The sequence below is a fragment of the Bactrocera latifrons genome, unplaced genomic scaffold, assembly GCF_001853355.1.
Source record: "Bactrocera latifrons isolate USDA-ARS-PBARC rearing strain unplaced genomic scaffold, ASM185335v1 scaffold_103, whole genome shotgun sequence".
Lineage (NCBI taxonomy): Eukaryota > Metazoa > Arthropoda > Insecta > Diptera > Tephritidae > Bactrocera > Bactrocera latifrons.
In genome coordinates this window covers 694,159-716,033 of record NW_017534442.1, presented here as the reverse complement: position 1 = coordinate 716,033, position 21,875 = coordinate 694,159, and the positions used below count along the sequence as shown (strand labels likewise).

Sequence of the window (21,875 nt, the reverse complement as noted above, 5' to 3'; positions counted from 1 at the left end):
AACCGGCAACATTCCCTCAAAAAACTTCAAAGATGTTTTCTGCAATAACATCATCGATGAAACTACAAAATCAAAGCGATTTCRATGAGGCTTAAATATATTAGGGTTTACAACTGATTATAAAAATTTTGCTACAATTACAACCACAACTCTATCAAAGTTGACGATGATTACAAGACATTTCCGCGGCAGTCGGGTCTACGTAACCASAACGGACACGGATTTTTATCCGTCCAAGGACTGTCAGTCTATCTTTATATTTTTTGTGATTAAAGTGCAAAAGTTTCGGAACTAATTAATATTTGTATAAATTAGATAATTTGTAAAATTCACCGGATTTTTAAAAATTGCAGAAATATATAGTGTAAATATACACACTCTCTAAATTTCAATCGGTTCGCATACGCTATTCGCGAAACTATCACGTGCAAAATTTGCTGCTGATTGGATCAAAATTAAGGCTACTCTAATCCTCTCCAATCCGAAATAAAATTTATATATTTGATATCTTYCACTCTAGTGTGTAGCGTCGATAAAGGGCATAAACATTCTAACGTACATTGCGTGAAATTTATAAATAACATTTGAACGCTAATTATCTGCTTATCGTTGAATTATAATAATAAATAATAATCATATCTAGACACTGGAATACACACGAACCTCCATTAATATATTTAATTTAAAGAAAATTGCCGCTGCTAAGCTACCTCTGGTGAATTTTTTTGGTGTAATTTGGAACTAATCTTTAAGTGTGTCTTATTCTAAACTAATTTACGAGTGCTTGTTGTTTTTACACTACTGTCGCCTCTCAATCCGCCTACCTACCTGGCCTACCATAAATACATATACACATTCCTTTGGTATTCATTTTTTATTTATTTATTATATATCTCTTTTAGGCTTTTATTTATTTATATACTTTACTTTATCAACTGTTTCATTTAGCTTTTTACTATTTCTATATGTATATAAGTTTCTTTTATCGCAAATATTATATAAGCATATGTTCGTACAATTAAATAACATGTTTTTAGATTTATCATTTCTTTTTTGCTTTAAATTTAAATGGAGTTCGAAGTAATTTAATGATTAATTTAAATTTAATTAAAAATTTATGTTTAAGACTTCCCTGCGGCCGTTGCTCATCATTTGCGGCTACTTCTACCTACGCCTTATGCCATAGTAAAATATTCATTTCGGGAGCTCTTTCACTTGTCTTTATTACGCTCCAACAAACTTTTTCTTCTTTTGTTTTATTTTGCTTGTTTCTTTTGTTTGCTATGATTCAATAGTTTTCAATTTAAGCTATTATTTTACATCTTTGTGTTTGCAACAATAGTTAGATTGACATTATGTGCTGTTGAACTTGAAGTGGATGGATGGGAGAGAGGTGTCTTTTTTGAAAATGCTTTTCTGTCCGATTTGGTTTCGCATTGAAAATAGTGTGAAGTTACAGTAATTTCTAATATTTTGTTTATTCGCATTATTTCTATAACTTTAATCAATTTAATTTAAGTTGTTATAATTGTTTTAATTTTCACTTGAAATACATACATGTATAGTATTTATATATAAACGCATTTAATTTGTGAATTATACTTATATATTATTTATTTAAAAATTAACTATTGCATTTTCTTTTAATTCTTTATAATAAGTTGCTTTGCTTTTTTTTATTTAAATTGTATTTCTTCTTAACTTGGTTTAGTCTATGGTTTTTTGTTGATTCACATTTATTTAAACAGTGTATTTCTGTTGCTTGTGGTTGGTTTAATTATCAATACGTTTCTGTTGTATGCTTAACTAAGCTAAATGTAATTTCAAAAGCAAATTATAATATTGGCTCTCACACAACTTAGGAGTGCACATTAAATTTAAACTACTGCTTAGGATCATAGTTAAATATGCGTTTCCTTCAAATAACTTGCGCCTGCTGAAGTCTCCGCTGTTAAAGAACGGCATGTGGTTGTGAGTATAGACAATACATGATAAAAAAAAAATAACGGAACAACTACTGATGATGTGAAATTTGTAGCACTGCGCTTCCGGTTGGAAAAACAGCCAAGGGATGCACCATTTCGAAAGTGCAACTTCCTTACTTATGCTCTCTCGTCAGCTTAAAGCAGTGAAATAAGTTCAGGTTTGAGTGGTGCATTTGGAAAGATTGAGTAGAGAGTGAATGGTTGCTTACGGAGGCGTTTAGTATCTACTATTTCTATTTGTTGTAGAGTTTTTTGTTTGCATTTGATGTTGTTGTAGTTTTGGTGTTGTTATGTTGTGGTTGCTTTTGTCATAAATTTGTTTAAGCTTTGATTATTTTCTTTAATCACTATCAGCACGCATGCCCCGCACCTCGCCCACCTGACGCTGCCGATCAAGCTCCTCTTTGACCTTCTCCTCAATGGCGCGTATGTCCTCCATTGTCAGACCGTGCCAGCGATCCATCCAACAGAACACTTGACTGTAATATAGTGGAAAAAGCGAGTGAAAATGTGTAGTCTCAAAGTCCTTACTAATATGATGATGATGAAAACTAATTTAATATGTCCAAGAAATGAAATAATACAGTTTTACCATTTAATTACGACTAAATACGATATATTCACATATATGTATAATTTAAATTCATTAATATAAATAATAAATAATATTTGAAAAATKGGTTCAAAACAAATGTTTTGCAAACTCCTTTAATATTTCTTCCTGTTTATGACTTCGACATAACTTTTTACCGTTTGAAGAGTTGGTTGGAAAACCTTTCAGAATAAATAACAATTTGGCAAAATACAAGAAATTTGTAAATATCGTATTAAACATATGTACATATAAAACTAAATATTTTAATTTAGATTATGTTAAAACAAAAAAAAAATGAAAATATAAATTAATATGAAATTAAAAAAAAACCAAGTAAAAACTTTAAATTCCGTCTCTGCAATAGCCCTTAGAAATTCAAAAGTTTCCATAAAAAAGCTTGATTTTTGATTTTAGTCGGTCAGTTTTTGTCACAATTTGTTCCCAGATTGTAACGATGTATAGGATGGTAATATATGCCAAATTTTTCTATACAATGACATAATTTTGATCGTTAAGCTTGTGTAGTAGTTAAATGGTCCGCTATCAGCAGTTCCGACAAATGAGCAGTTTCTCGAAGAGAAAAAGACGTGTGCAAAAGCTCAGATCGATATCTTATGCACTGAGAGAGTAGTACAGATAGACGGATGAACGACAGACAAACGGATATGGCTCAACGACTCAGCTCTTCACACTAATCAGTTATGAATAAATACAAATATATATATGTCATAGGGTCTCCGATGTTACCTTCTGGATGTTATAAACTTCCTACAAACGTAATATACCCTCTATAGAGTGTAAACTTGAAAATTTAACGAAAAGTAATATGCTGTATAAAGACTCGAATGATTCAATGATAAATTTGGCTGTAAATCACGCCGACTAACATATAAATATATTTTTAAATTTTTTCGAAATAATAGATAGACCAACATTAAAATAACTGGTCTGAATAGTATGTATCGATATCTTCTTATTATTCGGTTAATATTCGGTGTACAAAAAGCTGGTTAATTTAAACTTTCTAAAAATATTCGCAATATATCACTATGTTTTTATGTTTTCGCAGTCATTCCGCATATTTTAAGCTTCGGCCCCAATATTGGAATATTTCCGTATCCGGGTAACATATTACTGTTTAAAAATCTCTACGTTTAAATATTATTATTTCAAACTTAATGCTTACCGATGGAAGTTTGTAAATAATCGTCGCTCTGAYTTTTGTATAAAGTTTTCTATTCTTGTCTGCAATCCAAACCATTTAAATTCGCATGTCACCAATTTGTAGCAAGTCATCACTGGATCGACGTTTTTCTTCCAATTTGGACCCACCAGCGGGCCACGACCAGTTTTCTCTGACTTAAATCTATGGAAAATTAAGGGAATTAATTTATTATAGTACAAGTACAGATTACTTACTATTTTGTTATTAATATTCATAGCTTTTTATTTTAGAGAAATGGCATATTTTGAAACTAATATTATGAAAATGTGCAAAATCGACAGAAATTATTATCATTAGCATGAAATAACAAATATAGTTATCTTTTAATATTTTTTTAACGAATTCAATTTAATATATACATATATTAATAGTTTGCATTTTGTTTCAATAATACTCTTCATTGCTTCAAATAGGTTTCAACTCTAACAAAMTACTTTCATAGTTTGGGAATGCACTTACTTGGTTGGATCCTCAGTGGGTTTGTAATCGGCAGGCAAGACGGTATCATTCGCAATGTCGATGTGAACAACTTCACGTGTTTTAAGTTTCTCAGGTGGCAGTTCATGCACCTAAATGTAGGCAACATAAAACGTAAATTAGTAGTGCATAGGTACGCATGTTTATACGTTTACTAAAAATGTCGATTTAGAGGAGTTTAAAACTCGGATTTATAGTCCAACAAAAGCCGGTGGGAAGAGAAAACTCTCAAACTAAAAACGAAGAATATTTTTACATAAAATTACATAGAAATGACAATGGGTCGAACATGCATGGTACAAAATTTCCATAGTTACAGCAAATAAAATCTACCAGCGAAAGAGTTTGTTATAAAAGTAACAAGCAGTAGTGATTTTAATACTAAAAAATAGTGCGGGGATCATCTATATAGCAGCAACCATTAATTTGTGGTTTTCACTAATATATATTACATACATATGCGCACGCATGGTAGGTAAGGTAATAGGCAAAGCCCACTCACATTATTTTGATCTCCGATGTCACCGACATGAAGCGATTCAATGCAAATTACGAAATTCTCTTTCATATAACCGGGATTCTGAATTCATTTTCCCAGATGCATTGCRCATAGAAGTATTTATTTACAGCAAATGTGCATACATATGCATGTGCGGTTGTGTGGAATTGTTGAATTTGCATTGCATTTCGTTTGTTTTATTTTTATGCATTCAAAGTGTCGATTGTCATTTTATGTTTCAATAGCATTTAAAATTTGATTGTTACAGATGCACACAAAGCAAACGAGCAGTCACAATTGTTTACACACACATGCAATCATACACACACACAACACCATTAGCATGCAACAGGCAATCGTTCATAGAGCATTCAGCATTTTCGGTTGAATCGTTTAAATTTATTTATTATTGAGTTTCATTTTAAATCCACATTTATTGTTGTCGTTATTTCGAATTCGCATTTCATCGATTATTGATTGTTAATGTGATACCATCAAAAACAACGGCGCAAAAGAGTTTKTGCAACCGATGGCGAGACGTTGAATATCAGACCAGCAGCATCAGCGTTTATTATGCGTTAACATTTTGTTGTTATTGTTAGTTGTGTTAACGACGAGTTTAAAAAACAAACACCATACATATTCGCACACCATCACCATCACCAGCGCAATGCAAAATTGCAATTTTATGCGTTACAAAACGAGAGAATAAGCGACATTTATTAATTCACCATCACCAAATGACCAATCAATCAGCCACATGACCCCGACATTTTKTCGTATTCGTTAGCGTAATAAAACAATTCACATAAAACGTATATATTAAACACACCATACGCCCCATGAGTGTTGCAGGAAAAGAGAGAGAAAAAGGAAAAACGCATTAGTTAGTTAAYGTCAGGAGGAGAACTTACATTTGGTATATTGCCCGCATCATCTCGCACGTGCATCGAATCTATGGTAATTCTAAAACCATCTTTCATAAATTTAGGATTCTAAAGTGGATTTGCAAAGGAATTAGGTTAGGTGTTTTACATAAAAAATTATAACAATATACAAATAAAAACAAATACTAAAATAATATAATATAAAATATCTGTATAGAAAGTAACTTACTGGACGTCATATTCGATACGTGTAAAATGTCAGTAATTCCGAGTAATTAAACTAAAAACTTGTGTTAAAGCCRAAGCTCTAAGAAAATATATATCGAAATAGACAGTTCCAGAAAGACTTTGTACGTTTAAATTTTTATCCCACCATCTTGATTTAAGAAATTAAGTTTTCAATTTTTTTTCCAAGCTGTTGGGGATTAAATATTAAAATTTGTATTTTTTAATTTACTATTAAAAACTAAAAATTTTTAATTTCATTTTTAATATCAGACATCTTGGACTAAAAATTGAGAAATATGAACAAAAAGAGCTAAACTTTGTTGCTATTTCTAAAATAATAAATAAGCTTTTCTTTTCAAAAGATAACCAAAAAGAACACGAAGTACGCAAACGCAAAATTTTAATTATAAGCTTGAGACTTTTTTTTAGCCTAGTATTTAAGATTAAACGTATTTTTAATTTTCAATTTGGTATTGATTATTATTAAAAATTATTTTKTATGAGGATTTTCGGGATCAAAAAATAAAATTTATTATTTTGTGCAGAAAACGGGTGAAAGCGTAAAACGTGAATACTTCCTATAGACCCTAAATATCTATTTTTAACTATTTCAACTTCTCATTGACTCTACGAGTCATAATTTTATCTAATAACAAATGTAGAAATTTTAACAATAAAATCTTTGTGACACCGAGAAATATTTTTACGCCTTTAATTCTTACTARCTGGAAGAGTATATAATGTTCAGCTGCATTCGAATTTAGTTTTTTTTTACATGTCTTACTTTTACTTATTAGTTAGCTATGGACGCCAGAGCCTCTGTAGGCATTAGCTCATATTCAAAGTCATAACTGTTTTCGCTTGAGTCAACATTTGCATAAGTTTAGATCGAGCGAATTCACCTCGCGATGGCTGTGTTAACTCATCATGTCTACGCATACATTATCGATTTATGTACATACCGTTATGACCGTTCGACAATATGGATAGGCATTCCATGCCTCTTCATGTATTTCTAAGGAACCCTTCGGTGCCAACAGTCTTATAAATGCTGGAACTTTTGATGCCAAATGATAGATTTTATATGTATACTGACCAGCATTGTATTTACCACCTGCAAGGCATTAATTAAAACGTTAAACGACAGTAAATACATGCTACATGATTCTACATACTTATGTGCTGTAATTGGCGCATACAACACACAAAATATATACTTACCCAATAGGGGATAATTATCGAAGGGTTCGTTTTTTAGCACTTCAATGCCTTCGCCGCCGCCGGTCTCATTCTTCGATGCCTCAGCAACTGAATAAAGTTGTGCAACTTGATACTGAAAGAAGCAACACAGTATTTAAATAGGGATGTTATATGAATAGATTAGGAGCGATATACAAAATAGTGTGGCTGTTACGGTGAATAACCTTGCAGTCATGACGATGCAACTCAAGCTACTTTAGATGATCGTTGGACCACCAGGGCATAAATCCCGAATAGAGGAGGTAAGAAGACATCTATTATACGCAGTGCATGATACTCAAAGCCTCTTTAAAAGAAACTTTGGAGGATGTCAAAAGTTGTCAGTGTATTCTATGAAGTCATTATCCCCTGATAAGCAAGTTTTCTTCAGTAAAATACCTGTATTTTTTATTTTTATTAAAGCTCTTTGTTTATTTTTTAGCGTCACCGCCAGTAATAATCTTTTGACATGGCCATGCAACCCGAAACTAATGCTATGAGTTTAATGTTTTCTGAAACACTAATTTCTGAACAAGAGATTTGCCAACAAACTTTCTAATTATTTATATAATATTATATATGCTCAATATACAGTCTACGACTAAAACCGCTTTTGTTGGGGCTATTCGTAACCCCATGTACAGTTTATAGTACCTAAAACCGCATTTTGAGGGTATACAATCAGAGAATATTAATATTCCGAAAGTAAACAACTCTCACTGCAGAATTTCAAATTAATTTCGTAAGTTTGTTGTCAAGCACACTATTGACGCCACATTGGCTCCTTCTTTTACTTATTTTCATATTTGTTTTAGTAAGAAACTGCATTATAAGTGTGCCTGCAAATGACATCAAAAATCAGCACAAGGTAAATAAAGAGGAAAATGTAAAAACAACAACGGATATTAAAATGCAGAAAGAAACAAGAAAAAAAACGTAGCTGAGAATGAGCGATTGGCGATTGGATAAATTGTTAGTGATTGCCTGCGTCACAATTGCACTCTTATTATTACACGCATATGTATGTGTATGTGTGCGTGTGCGTGTGGCGTCACTGGGACTGTGCGCGTTTTTTTCTCCCTGTTTACTCACCTCTTCCACAGTTAATGGCAAGGTAACGCGGCTGCAATGGAAAAGAGGGAAATATAGCTGATTAGTAAAAGCACATATTTGTTGGTATGTATATACATATGTATTTGCAAATATTTAAATAGCTAAACGTATCTATATTTCACATAAATGCTGCAAAAACCATTTCTTAGAATACTGTTAATGCGCATAGATTCCTCACGGTTAATTGAGCACTTAATTGAGTGGCATTCGTAATTGCACTTTCCTGAATTTTGGTTTTATTGTTTGCTCTCCAGCTGTTTACATCACTTTTTAAGCCGATTATATTAAACACACCTACTTATGTAAATAATAATGCTGCTGAACGCCTATATGTATGCAATGAAATAAATGTATATGCAATTTGTGAAGTGTCTTCAGCGTGCGTGAATTTGTAAATTTAGGTTTTACGGGTTAATAATTGTTACCATTGCAACCCTGTAACGAAAGGGCCCCACTGTTATCGAGGTTCTTTCAAACTAGCAATTAAAGCAAGCATCTACCACAGTAGGTCGGAAGAACCTAACTCAAACTAGTTTGTACCAAAGAATATTCTGACCGACCTGAAAGTGAATTTCGAATTTTTCGCCGTTTTATTGATGATATTGGCAAATTCGTATAAATGTTTTTGCCGTAAAAGTTAAGAATGTCTTGAGCAATGCTATAATCATGATAACCATCGATACTAAGTAAAAGCAACTTTCCCTGAGGAGCTTTGAACAACTACAATGATGCAATCAAAAGCAATATCATCAAAATAGAAACTTTGCACTAAATACAGAACTCAAAAGCGGCTCGAATATGTACCCCAGAGCAGAAGCGAACCCAGCGTATAATTTTGGGGAACTTTATGACTTTGTAATTGATTTAAGAAATGTTTAACTTTAAACTATAATTTTATTTTTTATACATGTTCCAACATTCAATTTACAGTATAAAATCAACACGGTGTTTGTGTTTGCTTATTTTACTAAATCTTTCTATTATTTATTCTGGTTCCACAGCAATTTCGTAGTTTATGTTGAGGAGTGCTAAGCCGTTCCATCTTTTCTGGAGCATCGTTGTTCTGAGCCAAGTCTTGATTCGGCGCAAAGAAGAAAAGGATCGTTCAGCGATAAAATTTGTGGCTGGCAAAGTGCACAGTACGTGAAGAAGACTATAAATCGACGGATATATATCTTTATCGCAAATACTGGAGCATTCTATGGCAAAAAGCACTTGTGATCTCGTAGTCATTTTCATTTTCCATGGTTGTTGAAAAAGTGCTACTTCTGCTTTGAGCTTCATTTTATGTAGTTCTTTGTTTCCGGAAAGATTTTCCCAAAACGTCTAATTAGGCATTCAATGAGTACAGTTAAATGCTTTTCTTCCAAATTTAGGTTAAATTTTGGTAAGAGCTGCCTCAACTAAATCTTGCATGACCGTATCAATGACTGGAATGTATGCAGAAATCCTGTAAAAGTCATCACAGCTTTGAGATGGGTGGTTTTTGTACATTTCGATGACTCTGACGACCACATGTTCCAGGTTTTTCCACTTCAACATCTAATTTTTCAACCATCTGCAACAACAACAACAAAGCATTTGAAAAAATGTCATTAAAGTTCATTCTTCGCGTGTTCAGTGTTGCACCCAAAATGTTGGTTTGACGTTTGTTGCTTTCGCAAGTTCGATTGATTCGTTCTGCAGAATCACACTAAATGACTGCGTCAGTGACATCACTGAGACAAAAAAGTCCAATAATATATTTGAAGTTGCACAGTACAGTGACTAAATTCGACGCTTTTACTGCAGTCTTTCTATTCTTCCATTCGCTTATACCATGTCTTTGTACCTACTTTGTCTCACAAAGCTGCACAATTTTTCTGTCCAAGAATTGTTACGTTTCGGTCTTGAAACTTGGAAAAATGCTGTAAATTCTCTGATTATTTCAGATATCCTTCCAATCAAAGCAATTTGTTCAGATTACGGGGAAAATATGGTATCATATCAGCGTTTGTAGTWTGTTTTTGTATTTCCTTTACAGCTTCACGATCTCCCAACATAACTTTTACTACTGTGATCAAATTGAAAGGTGAATTTTTAATTTATACTTATAACTCTCCCTCAGTTCCCAACCCGTGGATCCGCCCCTGCCCCAGAGTAACAACAATGTTTATTATGGTTGATTTTAAAATTGATTGATTGATATGAAAATACTTTGAAAGTTATTCTAAGATATTGATTATTGAAGACGCCTGAAAGTGAAAATCGTATTTTCTTCCTCTTCCTTTGCTTAATTAACGAAACGAATTCAGCCGAGCCATTCATATCTTGGTTTTGAATGGTGTTAAAGCGAAACTATACAATATATACTACATATATATAGTACTTCCAAAATCTGTAAACAGAATCTGTAAAAATATAAAAATATTGTTCAATTAGCCGTAGACTTGTCAAACATTGACCAGCTCTGATTAACTTTTAAATTTCTTAAAATTTATTAAATAACCGTTTAAATTACTTTCACCATTTCATTTCTCTTCTGCGGTTAAAACCCAAGTTGTGTGATAGAAACAATTAATTGAATTTGTTTCTAATCAACTTGTTGCCTTTAGCTACACCTGCACGCATACCATACATACATATGTATGCATGGATCGGTATGAATTTTTGTATGTTTTTGGTTTCATCGTTGCATGTATACGCAGGAGATGATATACATTAGGGTGCTTCAAAAAATTTTTTTCAATGTTTGTGAAATAGTGGTGAAAGATTTATTGGTTCTATTGTTCCTGTAATTGTTTCAGAATTTCGTTTTTCATTCAAACTAAAGTTCCACCAACTAATTTTCGTTTTTTTTTTAAATAACCATCACATATTCAGAAAGTTCACTTTTCAAACTTTAAAAATTTCTGCGACAAAGTTTGATTATTTTTTCAATAAAAATAAAAAATSTTTCTGAGAATAATAATTTTGTCTCGGGAATTTTTAAAGTTTGAAAAGCCAAAATTAGTTGGTGAAATATTAGTTTAAATGAAAAAACGAGAATTACTAAGTAAAATATATGGGAACCTAAAAAACAAACAGCGACCAATTAGAGTTAAGCTACAGAGCTCGGCTTGAGGGAGAATTTTTTGTTTGTCAATCACTAACATTTGGGTAAGAGTTGAAAACAAAAATTCAAAAAAAAATTTTAAGCACCCTAATGTACATTTTTGTTACTTTTCAATTAACTTTACCAAGAAGCAGCAAAAGCACAAACGAAATGAAAATTCTAAAACAATTACAGGAACAATAGAAACGATAAAACTTTCACCACCACAACTACAAATACTACAACGAGGAACAAATAGTAAGACTCAGTTTATAATTTTAAAATGTATGTCGTCCCCTTCAAAGTAATTCTCCTTGGCCCCAATATATATATTGTACCTACGTTTTTTCCAAAACTCGAGTTGTTAAAGTCAGTTTCCGAAATAGCCTTAAAAGTGCGTAGCGATTCARCGAAAAGTTCAAATCCGGGCGACTGTCTGTCTGTCCTTCCGTCCGTGCAAATTGTAACTTAGTAAAAATTGAGACATCTTGATGAAACTTAATATTCGGTTTTCTCTGTACAAAAAAAAAATTACGAGTTCGTAGATAAACGTAATCGCTATTAACCGAAAAMCTATAAAATGCCATAACTAAGCACTAAAATAAGGTATAGTAGTACCAAAGGGCACATGTAAGCAAAAAGTTTTGAAAAAGTGGGCGTAGCCACGTAAGTATTATAAAAACGTCAGAGCGCTAACTAGTGTATTTTTTTGGAGTTTCCTTGTTCTTACTAGATATATAGTAAATATTCTTCTGCTTGTAACCACATAATATCTTCAAAATTATTTCTTTCAATTTTTTTTCAATTTTTTGGCATTTCTGGTTATAGAAACAGGTACAAATTAGATAACAACCAGGCCTATATCCCACACCAAAATAATGTGAAATTACTAGAAGTTCGATAACTTACGAAAAACATCASAAGCGTCAAATTTAATTAAGACAGAGCAGATTAACATGTGAATCGATATAAAAATCGGATGATAGCACATTATCTTGACATATTTACCCATTTATGGGGCAATAAAGTGTTTTGAAATTGCTTAAATTTAAATGTTTTGCATCACTTTAAACTCTTCCTCATTTTGTATTTCTCATTACCGGTTCCGCCTACAAAATCCAGTATTTCCCTCATTTTCTACTGCACTTAAAGTAATTACTACTTACTACTATTACTATTTTTTCCTTATCGATATCTGTGTTGTTTTCTACAACTATAGTTGTCTTCTTGTACATACATACATATGTATATGGCCCTGGAGYAAAACAAAAAAATTGTTATACGGTGCCATTGTACTCTTATTTTTTGTTTTTGCTCCAAATTTTCGAACAGTGTTTTCTTGTTTTCATTTTTATTTTGCTCAGTTTCAATTTGTAACCTAATTTCGAAATATCTAACTGTAGCAAAAACTGCTCATAAGTATATATAAATGTATTTATACCATAAATATATATACATATGATATATATATGTACATATATACATACATAGGTGCATATGAACAATGTACACTTATCTTGAACCACATGCGAGGCAATTGAATTTTACCACAACCTACAGACGGCACGTTCACTGCGAAGTGGCGTTACTGTTTGACTTGTTGCCAGATGGWATAAAAATAAAATTGCTATATTTGGTTTCTTTGTTTGTAAACGATTTTCAACCGCTTTCTAAGGAAATTCGCACAATTTAAGAAATTGAATTTAATTAGCACAACACCCCAGCGACGCCAACTAATAACTTGATTGCAAAACATGCGCTTCCATAAATATTAGTGCATTTACCCAACAGACGTCACATCGGTCATCCTTCGAACGGCATTAAATTTGTTAACAATGCACCACTTGTCCTCCATCTAAGTCGTCTGAGTGGCGGCAAGCAACTTACTCTGCCATAAAATCTACTCCAGCACTACCAGCGCCAACTTCCACCCACTTTCAGCCATCCATTAGGCTGCTAKGCGCAAAGCATCGTTCGATGTGAGCCCAGCCTGACTGTCAATATATACGTATAAGTATTGTCAATGTTTGCTTATGTAAGTAAGTGCAATTGATGTTCAGCTATTGCCTTCTGGGTCAATAAGCTGCTTGCACTTCTCTTTGCTTTCTTTTTTATTGCAATCAGCAGACATCATCGGCATGCTCGGCAAAGTAAGAGCGAAAGTTACATACACTTTGGAAACACATACAAACACTCTTGTATGTGCAGTTGTTTAGTTAGGATGTCAAGCTTTAAGCTTCCATCTTCTTCTCATTTTCAAAATTAGTTAAATAARTACTTATGCACTCAATTATTTGCTTAATTTTATTGAGTAAGCTTTAATTGTCTCATTGACTAAGGTAATCGGCTCACTTCATTAAATGCTTGTGCATACTCTTCAGCAAATATTCACCACATATACCCAGTGGGAAATTCATTAAAGAATCATTTGTTTTGTTTTCAAATGGCTTTTAGAAAAATAACATATTACTAAAAAGTTRAGAAAACTAAAAGAGAGAGTTAAGTTTTTGGTTTTTCAATAATAACGAAATCGAAAACAATAGGAACTTTATAATCGGCAAAACTGCACAATATATTAAAACAATACCACCCCGGAAAAAAGTTTCTTTGAGTAAGGAGTTTAGTTGGTTTTTTTGACGCCGTATCCACCCATTTTTTTACCCAAACCAGCATATATTAGGTTTTGCAACCGAAAACGCTATTTTCCCCAAATTTCAATAATACCTCACAGATATTTTGGGCAAGAAAGCAGAGACTGGGTCCTCTTAAAGGACGGAGTCACGCCCATTTTTTCAAATTTTTTAGCCCATAGATGACCCTTGACATTCTCTGTACCAAATGATAATTTTGTGCTTAATAAAAGSAAATTCTTTTTTGTGAGCCAACATTTGACGGACTATTTGACAAAATGTGGAACCTTTACCGAAATATCTATTAACGAGCTAATGAAACTAAGAAGTCAGCTACGAAAAACGCTAATAATTGATTTACTTAGTAATAAAATTAGGTTCCAAGTTTACAAGTTACTTTGTCAATTCATTAAAAGTTTTATTTTTTATCTACTTTCACCGTCTTCATAATGAATATATTCAAGAATTTAGTATTTAGGTTGGCATATACCGCATGAACGTGATCGGGACAGATTGCTAGTGAGCAGCAGCAGGTCTTCATAGAGTTCATAGTTCGGACGCCCTTATAGACTCCTGCAAGCAATCAATAAACTAACCTCTTGCCGACTTAACTACCATGAATGGATTAAGCACAATCAAACTTACTTACATCACAGCATTCCTTCGTTCAAATTGGCGACAGTGRTTTTATTTTTGTTTCGAACAAAAGAACATTGCGGACAAACAGCCACCCACCGACATAGCCACGATGGCAACAAACCAACCACATAGCAACATCGCAAATACAAATGTTTGATAAAGCAGTAAACAAATAAGTGGTGGAATTGAATTGATGTCAAAGCCAAACTCTTTTAAAAACAATTCGCTTGTTTTGGCGTCGACTATGCGGCTGACATGATTGCCAACGACGTTAACTTTCAGTTAATTTAAACAAAAACAAAAGTTATAAAGATAAATTAAAAGACGGACATACCACAGCTGAGAAGAACGACGAGTGCAGAGCAAAATGCGAGGAGTGTGATACATCAATATGTGCAAAGACGAGGCAAAAACGCAAGAAAAGCAAGAAAAAAMGTTAACTTCAGCTGCATCGAAGCKAATATACCCTTCACAGATGCATTTCTTTTAGTAACTTTGTGTTCAGTTTATATGGAAGCTATATGCTATAGTAAGCCGATCTGAACAATTTCTTCGGAGATTACATTGTTGCCTTAGGAAATAATCTATACCAAATTTCGTTAATGTATCTTGTCAAATGCAAAAGTTTTCCATACCAGCAGTTCAGTCGTATGACAGCTATATGATATAGTCAACCGATCTGAACAATTTCTTTGGATATTACATTGTTGCCCTAGAAAATAGCCTGTGCCAACTTTGGTAAAGATACATTGCCAAATGAGAAAGCTTTCCATACAAGAACTTGATTCCGATCGTTCAGTTTGTATAGCAGTTATATGTTATAGTGCTACGATATAGGCCGTTCCGACAAATGAGCAGCTTCTTGAAGAGAAAATGACATATGCAAAATTTCAAAACGATATCTTAAAAACAGAAGTACTAGTTCGTATATATACAGACAGACGGACAGACAGACAGACAGTTGGACATGGCTAAATCGACTCAGCTCAACATACTGATCATTTAGATATATACTTTATAGGGCCTCCGACGGTTCCTTCGTGACAAACTTAATATACCCTGTTCAGGGTATAAATATACACTTAAACCTGCGGAGATTCAAAGGTTAGCTTTCTTTTTATGAAAGAGTTTAGCATAGATGTCGAAATATTAATGAGTCATAACCAATAGACAAAAATCAGCGATTTAAAAATCGTAAATATGTATGTATATAAACCGCAAAATTATTAGTATATATTTCAGCAACATGCAACAATATTAAGTAACGATGATATGAACCCACATGTTCAGAATTCGATATATATTTTTTCGAAATCTGAACAAATTTGCGGAACTTTTTTCGATTACAAACGTATTTGCGGTATTTGAGGCAGGAAATTTGATAGTTGGTATATTGCGAAAAAGAAAAAAMTTAACACTTGGATGGCTGATCTTTTTTAATATTCGCTTCGAGGAACGTTTCATAAAGATCAATAGCAAATATGTTTCTGTCTTTTCTTAAATATTCCGTCAGTATCGACGAATAAATTATAAGAACAAGCCTTCATATGAAAAATTTTTGAAATATACTTTTAAGTATTAAATATGCAAAGTGCATATGCAATCTGAGCAAATATATGCTCTGGTTATATCTCTAGTAGAGAACAATTTTCAAGCTTCTTTAACTATAAAGTATATCGGCATTTTTAAGGCATCTTCTACTCGAACTACATAGTGTGACGAGCACTGTGCAAAATCCAGCAGTGAGGTTATGCATTCTGTTTGGCAATAAGTCACGTTCGTATCACTTTGACGGTCGTTAGTTGGTAACGAACCCTAGTCTAGTCCAAATCTAAGTTCGTCCCTAAATTGGGATAGGTTTCATTAGTAAAATACCTCGGGGAAATCACTTCTTATTATTATCGTTGCAAAAAATTTGTAGAATAGCAAAACTAAAATATCCGAGCACATCCAAATATATCTAAGTACATATATGTGTTTAATCGTGCGCGAACTGATCGTATGGGACAGAATAACAATTAGATATGTATGTACATATGTATGTATATATTATGTATATGAYATGACATGCAAATATTTCCATTTAACTAATTGAAGCATGTAAAATTTGTTCCGCACACATATGGATGAAAATATACATTCCTGATAAAAAAAAATTCTAGAGTTACCGTATTATATTAATAACCTCATATTTTTCTTTCGATAATAAATAAATATTTTTTTAGTGTTAAAATAAATTTGCGTAATTTTTAAGAATTCGGGGTTTAAGAGCAGAGTTCTTCACTATTTCTAAGCAGTCCTCTCAGAAACAGACCAGCACGCATATACATATGTACATATAATGGCTTTCGCCACTCAGATATTGTTTATTTGCGATACCTTTTCTGGAAAAGAAGAAGCTCAGCGATAACATTTTTCGATAAAACCAAAAGTAGACTATTCATGTGTATTTCCATATCTGCATTCAATTAATTTAATCACACTTTTATCTTTCCATATTTTGTTTAAAATTCTTTCGGTGCAATTTACGTGTTCGCCACTGTACATACTTGCATGCTTAAATCAGTACTCACATACTCACAAGCATATGTATCATCTAAATTTGGATACTTTGTACGTTGCACTTTGAATAACTAATTTCCATTTCTATAAAATAATCAAAAACAAAATGAACTGCTTTAAATAATGAAATATAAAATGGAGAGAAATTATCAAAGAAAACACCTGAAAGTCAGTGTAAATCGTTAATCGCATATGAACGCAGCTATAATCGCAGTATCGAACAAAATCAGACTTGCTACTTGAGATATCCAAGCGATTATGAATTGCCTTTTACCATATAACTTATCGTCAGAAGATTTTTACTATTTTTGAWTAGGCAGCTAAAATGTTAGTTATTTTAGTTTGAAGTTCTTATCTTTTTACTTCAACAAATATATCTTTTTAACTCCATATTGTAATAAAACCAATGGCAACCCGTTTGGGTATTTTCTATTAACAAATGATTACAATATATGAATATGTTTTCTCTAATATGGTTCTCTACTTTTAAGTCCTCTCAATAAATGCTAAACAATACTAAACAAAAATAACATGACAGTTTGACACGACTCACGCGGGATCTGTCAAAAACTCTTCTTGGCTCACCCGTTGTATAGGAACATATGTAAGTAGATTAATCGTTGAGTAATTGATATGTAATTACTCTTCGGTAAAATATTCAAAACAAACTCAAATTTATCATACGTATATACATATGTATGTACACTAGCGTGATTCGATTTTTTCAGTAATGCGGATAATTTTGAAGAACTTTGCCTAAGACACTAAGGGTTTAAAACCAGTCAATAGAATAMCAAGATTGGAAGAATTGGAGGATGGAGTCATGTGTAGAAGTTCACGCAAGTGAGGAAAGTTCTCTGATCGCCATTCACTTGGGAGTGGCCAGAAACGATTCTTTTACATATGACTCAAGCAGCTCACGACTTGGGGTCTTTTACCAAGTATCGTCTAGGTAGCCTAAGAACATCCGTTTGAAGGCGAGCTAAAGTGAAAAGACAAAATATCCCCTAAATAGGGTTGTGCGCTGGGTTTGGGATCCGCCACGTAAAAAAACACCCCCAATGRAAAATATTCAACAGCCGCGGATAAGAGACCCCCCTTTTGATTCGGTACCAAACGAGGTTTCAGACAAGGCGACTCCCTATCTTGCGATTTTTTCAACCTGCTTCTGGAGAAAATAATTAGAGCTGTAGAACTAAATAGAGAAGGTACCATCATAAAAGAGTGTACAGCTGCTGTTGTTGTTGTAGCGGCAGAATTCTGCCGAGTTGATAGTCCTTGATATTGATATTGATATCATCGGCCTCAACACCCGCGACTTTAGTTCTGCTTTCTCCAGACTGGACAAGGAAGCATAGCAAATGGGTTTGGCGGTGAACGAGGGCAAGACGAAATATCTCCTGTCATCAAACAAATAGTCGTCGCACTCGCGACTAGGCTCTCACGTCACTGTTGACAGTCATAACTTTGAAGTCGTAAATAATTTTCAATTTAATAACAATGTCAGCCTGGAAATCCAACGTAGGATAACTCTTGCCAACAGGAGCTACYTTGGGCTGCCAATTGAGAAGTAAAGTCCTCCCCCAACAAACAAAAACCAAACTCTATAAGTCACTCATAATACCCTTGGACGATGACAACAACTGATGAGTCGACGTTGCGAGTTTTCGAGAGAAAAGTTCTGCGAAAGATTTATGGTCCTTCGATGGAACGATGAGCTGTACGAGATATATGACGACATTGACATAGTTCAGCGAATTAAAAGACAGCGGCTACGCTGGCTAGGTCATGTTGTCCGATTGGAAGAAAATACTCCAGCTCTGAAAGTATTATACGCTGTACCCGATCCAATTGGCGCCACGTAGGGAAAAGAAGAAACGACTGGCGCGCTGTTGTTAACCCGGCTATAATCGCGTAAGCGGTGTCTACGCCAATTAAGAAGAAGAAGAATAACAAGATGCACAGCCTATCTCTCGAATAGCTCAAAAACTGACGAACAAATTTGCATAGTCCCTAAAAAAAAACTTCACCTTAGGCAAGCCCTAAGTAGGCTTGAAACCGGTTTCAGACTCATAGTCTATTAGGCAAAGTTGTTCAGAATTGTCCGTAAAACATTTCCCACATGCGCGATTTTTCTTTTTTGGYTTCCTGTAAATCAATCCGCTCTAATGTACACATATGGAGTTTTCAGAATTAAAAATATATGTGCACTCCACAAAATAAGTATAGCATACATACAATATATGGGATTTTTTGGGTCATTTATCAACCAATTATTATTAACTTTTGTTAATTCATTGGGATAAAAAAGCACCCGGAAATTGTCTTGTTTGATTTTGTTTTATTGTTGATAAAATATCTCAAAATAATGTATTTTGCTAAATTAGTAGGACTGTCCTTAATACTAAGCGAGATCTGTCAAMYAGTTTGTTTWCAGCAGCTGCTTAGGGGGCGAGCCTGTTTCAAAGGCTTCAAAAAATTACATCTCAGWAGTGCGTTGTGATTTTCACAAAGGATAAAAAATTCGAACAAAGAATTTGTCTCAAATTTTTTATTTCTGACCATATTTTCTGTGCGGAATCGTTGCTAACAACCTTCAAAGACGGTCGAAAAATCGTTGAAGACATGCCTRGTTYTCGACGACCTTCGACCCCTTACGATTGTGATTGAATTTGCAGCTAAAAACGCAATGATTACCATCGACCAACCACCGTATTCACAAGATTTGGTTCCATGAGATGGATTTTTTTTTCTTGTTTCCCTAACTGAAATTGCCGCTCCGTGAAACCGTTTTGAGTGTGTTTTGAGGGCTAGAAAAGTCATTGGCATAAGTGTATTTTGATGAATAATTAAATTTTTGCGGTTTTTTATAATTTTCAGATACTATTTTATATTTCCTACAAGTAAGCCTTCGGTTAACTCGACTATAATCGCGTAAGCGGCGTCTACGCCAATTAAGAAGAAAAAGAAGCCTTCTGTTCAAGTGAATGCAAAGATAAGATCTTATGGTACTAAGAGGTTATTTATTTTAATTAAAAATTAAAAATTATTTCGTGAAAGTCATTTATTGCTCGAAGGACGTAGAACAATCAAAACTGTACGTAATTGTGGCATAACAATTAGGTAAATTGCTAAAAAAAAATTGTATAGATATAAGAACAGTATTATCTTTTTTGAAAAATCCATATAAATATGGAACTACAAAAAGAAGAGGACGTACTCCAAAGGTTGATGAAAGGGCGAATTGGCAACTTGCAGTGTCCACAAGAAAAGTTGAACAATATTTAAATGGACGTAATAAGCTTGAAAAAGAAATCGTACGTCTCAACCTAAGTTACTAARGTTACATACATAAAACCGATTGTTTACCATTCAAGTACGTCATTTTTAGCTAAGAGAACAAATCTAATATAAACGTTTGCGATGGTAATTAAAACTAGAATTTCTCGTTTCAAAAACTTCCAAGGAACATGGAATTCAATTGACCTACCCCAATATGCTTTATTAGCTATAAAATGAAGCCAGCAATTCACATTGAATTAATAGAAAATGTTTAATTAAGGGAACGTGGATGTTTTGAAAAAAAAACCGGAAAATAATTTGTTGCCGAAATTGGATGAAATCGGTCAGTGAAAAATTGTGTTCTAACAAGCAAGCTCTAATCTTGTTCGATTTGTTTAGCACTAAAACTCATAAAACGAGCATCATTTCAGCAAAACATGCGCAAACTCTGAAATTTTAAAATTTTATGAACCGATTTTATTCGAATTGAACAATAAAATAAATTTTTAATTATACAATAAAAGTATAAAATAAAATAAAAAGAATAAACGTTGAAAAGAAACTAAGATCGAATGTGCGAAGTCTAAACATTTATATAGATAAATAGCTTCTGGAWGTCTACCTTGAAAAGTTCAAATTTCATAATTTCATTATAAAAATAWACACAAAGCAAAAGCAAGACAATAACATCGTACTTATTAACTATTACTATTGAATATATGCACGAGTAGTTTCGAAGTTGGCAAAAACTATACGACACACTTAATTCTTAATACCCGTTTTAGACACATCCGTTCACATTTCATGCAAATTATGCGTGTTATCTGTTCTAATGTCTTTTTATTATCTTAATGAAAAAAAATATGTTAAAAACTTGATTCGTAATATTGGTGCAATCGTACTCGCTTTTTGCCGACTTAAGTGTTTTCTGTRCTTAGAACAAACCTTTATGCATGCATACAAGATATCAAAAAACTGTGTATACCTAATGAATAGGCATTGTACTTTTATTGCCATTTTATGTATTGAGTATCAAACGTAGTTCACACAACACTTATTATTATGGAGATTTCAAAGGTGTTACAAATTAACAGTTGAATATTGAGGGAGTTTGCATATTTAAAGTTTTTTTGTAAATGCCAGTGTTTTGTGAAAACAATTGAAATATCAWCTAGCAAAAGATATTATTTGCGATTGAATGTACCAATTTTGATCCTACACTTAAAGGTACACATGTACATATGTATGTATATTAGGGTAAGTTAAAAGACGGGATTTTTTCGCTTGGTAGTCTGAAAAATAGATTCCTAGCCACCTCTAAAAAAGTTTCTCCAAGAATGAGTTCTTAATTGTAACGTAAAGATCCTCCGCCTTACAGTTTTCTATTTTTTCTTATTATTAGATGGAACAAGTAAGGAAGGGCTAAGTTCGGGCGTCACCG

General features: G+C 33.2%; 1 protein-coding gene across 4 annotated transcripts in view; it reads right to left on the bottom strand.

The window, feature by feature from the left end:
* Window positions 1–1,647: 1,647 nt before the first annotated feature.
* The window catches only part of LOC108968642 (phosphatidylinositol transfer protein alpha isoform), a 32,539-nt gene continuing 12,311 nt past the window's right edge, over window positions 1,648–21,875 (bottom strand). For 2 of the 4 annotated variants that reach the window (XM_018932780.1, XM_018932788.1), the window contains exons 3-9: window positions 8,228–8,258; window positions 7,118–7,229; window positions 6,859–7,010; window positions 5,696–5,776; window positions 4,265–4,374; window positions 3,767–3,946; window positions 2,326–2,464 (exon numbers count right to left, since the gene is read on the bottom strand). In XM_018932780.1, the coding sequence (XP_018788325.1) occupies window positions 2,326–2,464; window positions 3,767–3,946; window positions 4,265–4,374; window positions 5,696–5,776; window positions 6,859–7,010; window positions 7,118–7,229; window positions 8,228–8,258 (805 nt within the window). Of the gene's footprint in view, window positions 2,465–3,766; window positions 3,947–4,264; window positions 4,375–4,784; window positions 4,863–5,695; window positions 5,777–6,858; window positions 7,011–7,117; window positions 7,230–8,227; window positions 8,259–21,875 lie in introns of all 4 variants that reach the window. The other 2 variants (XM_018932797.1, XM_018932807.1) reach the window with 2 other exon arrangements.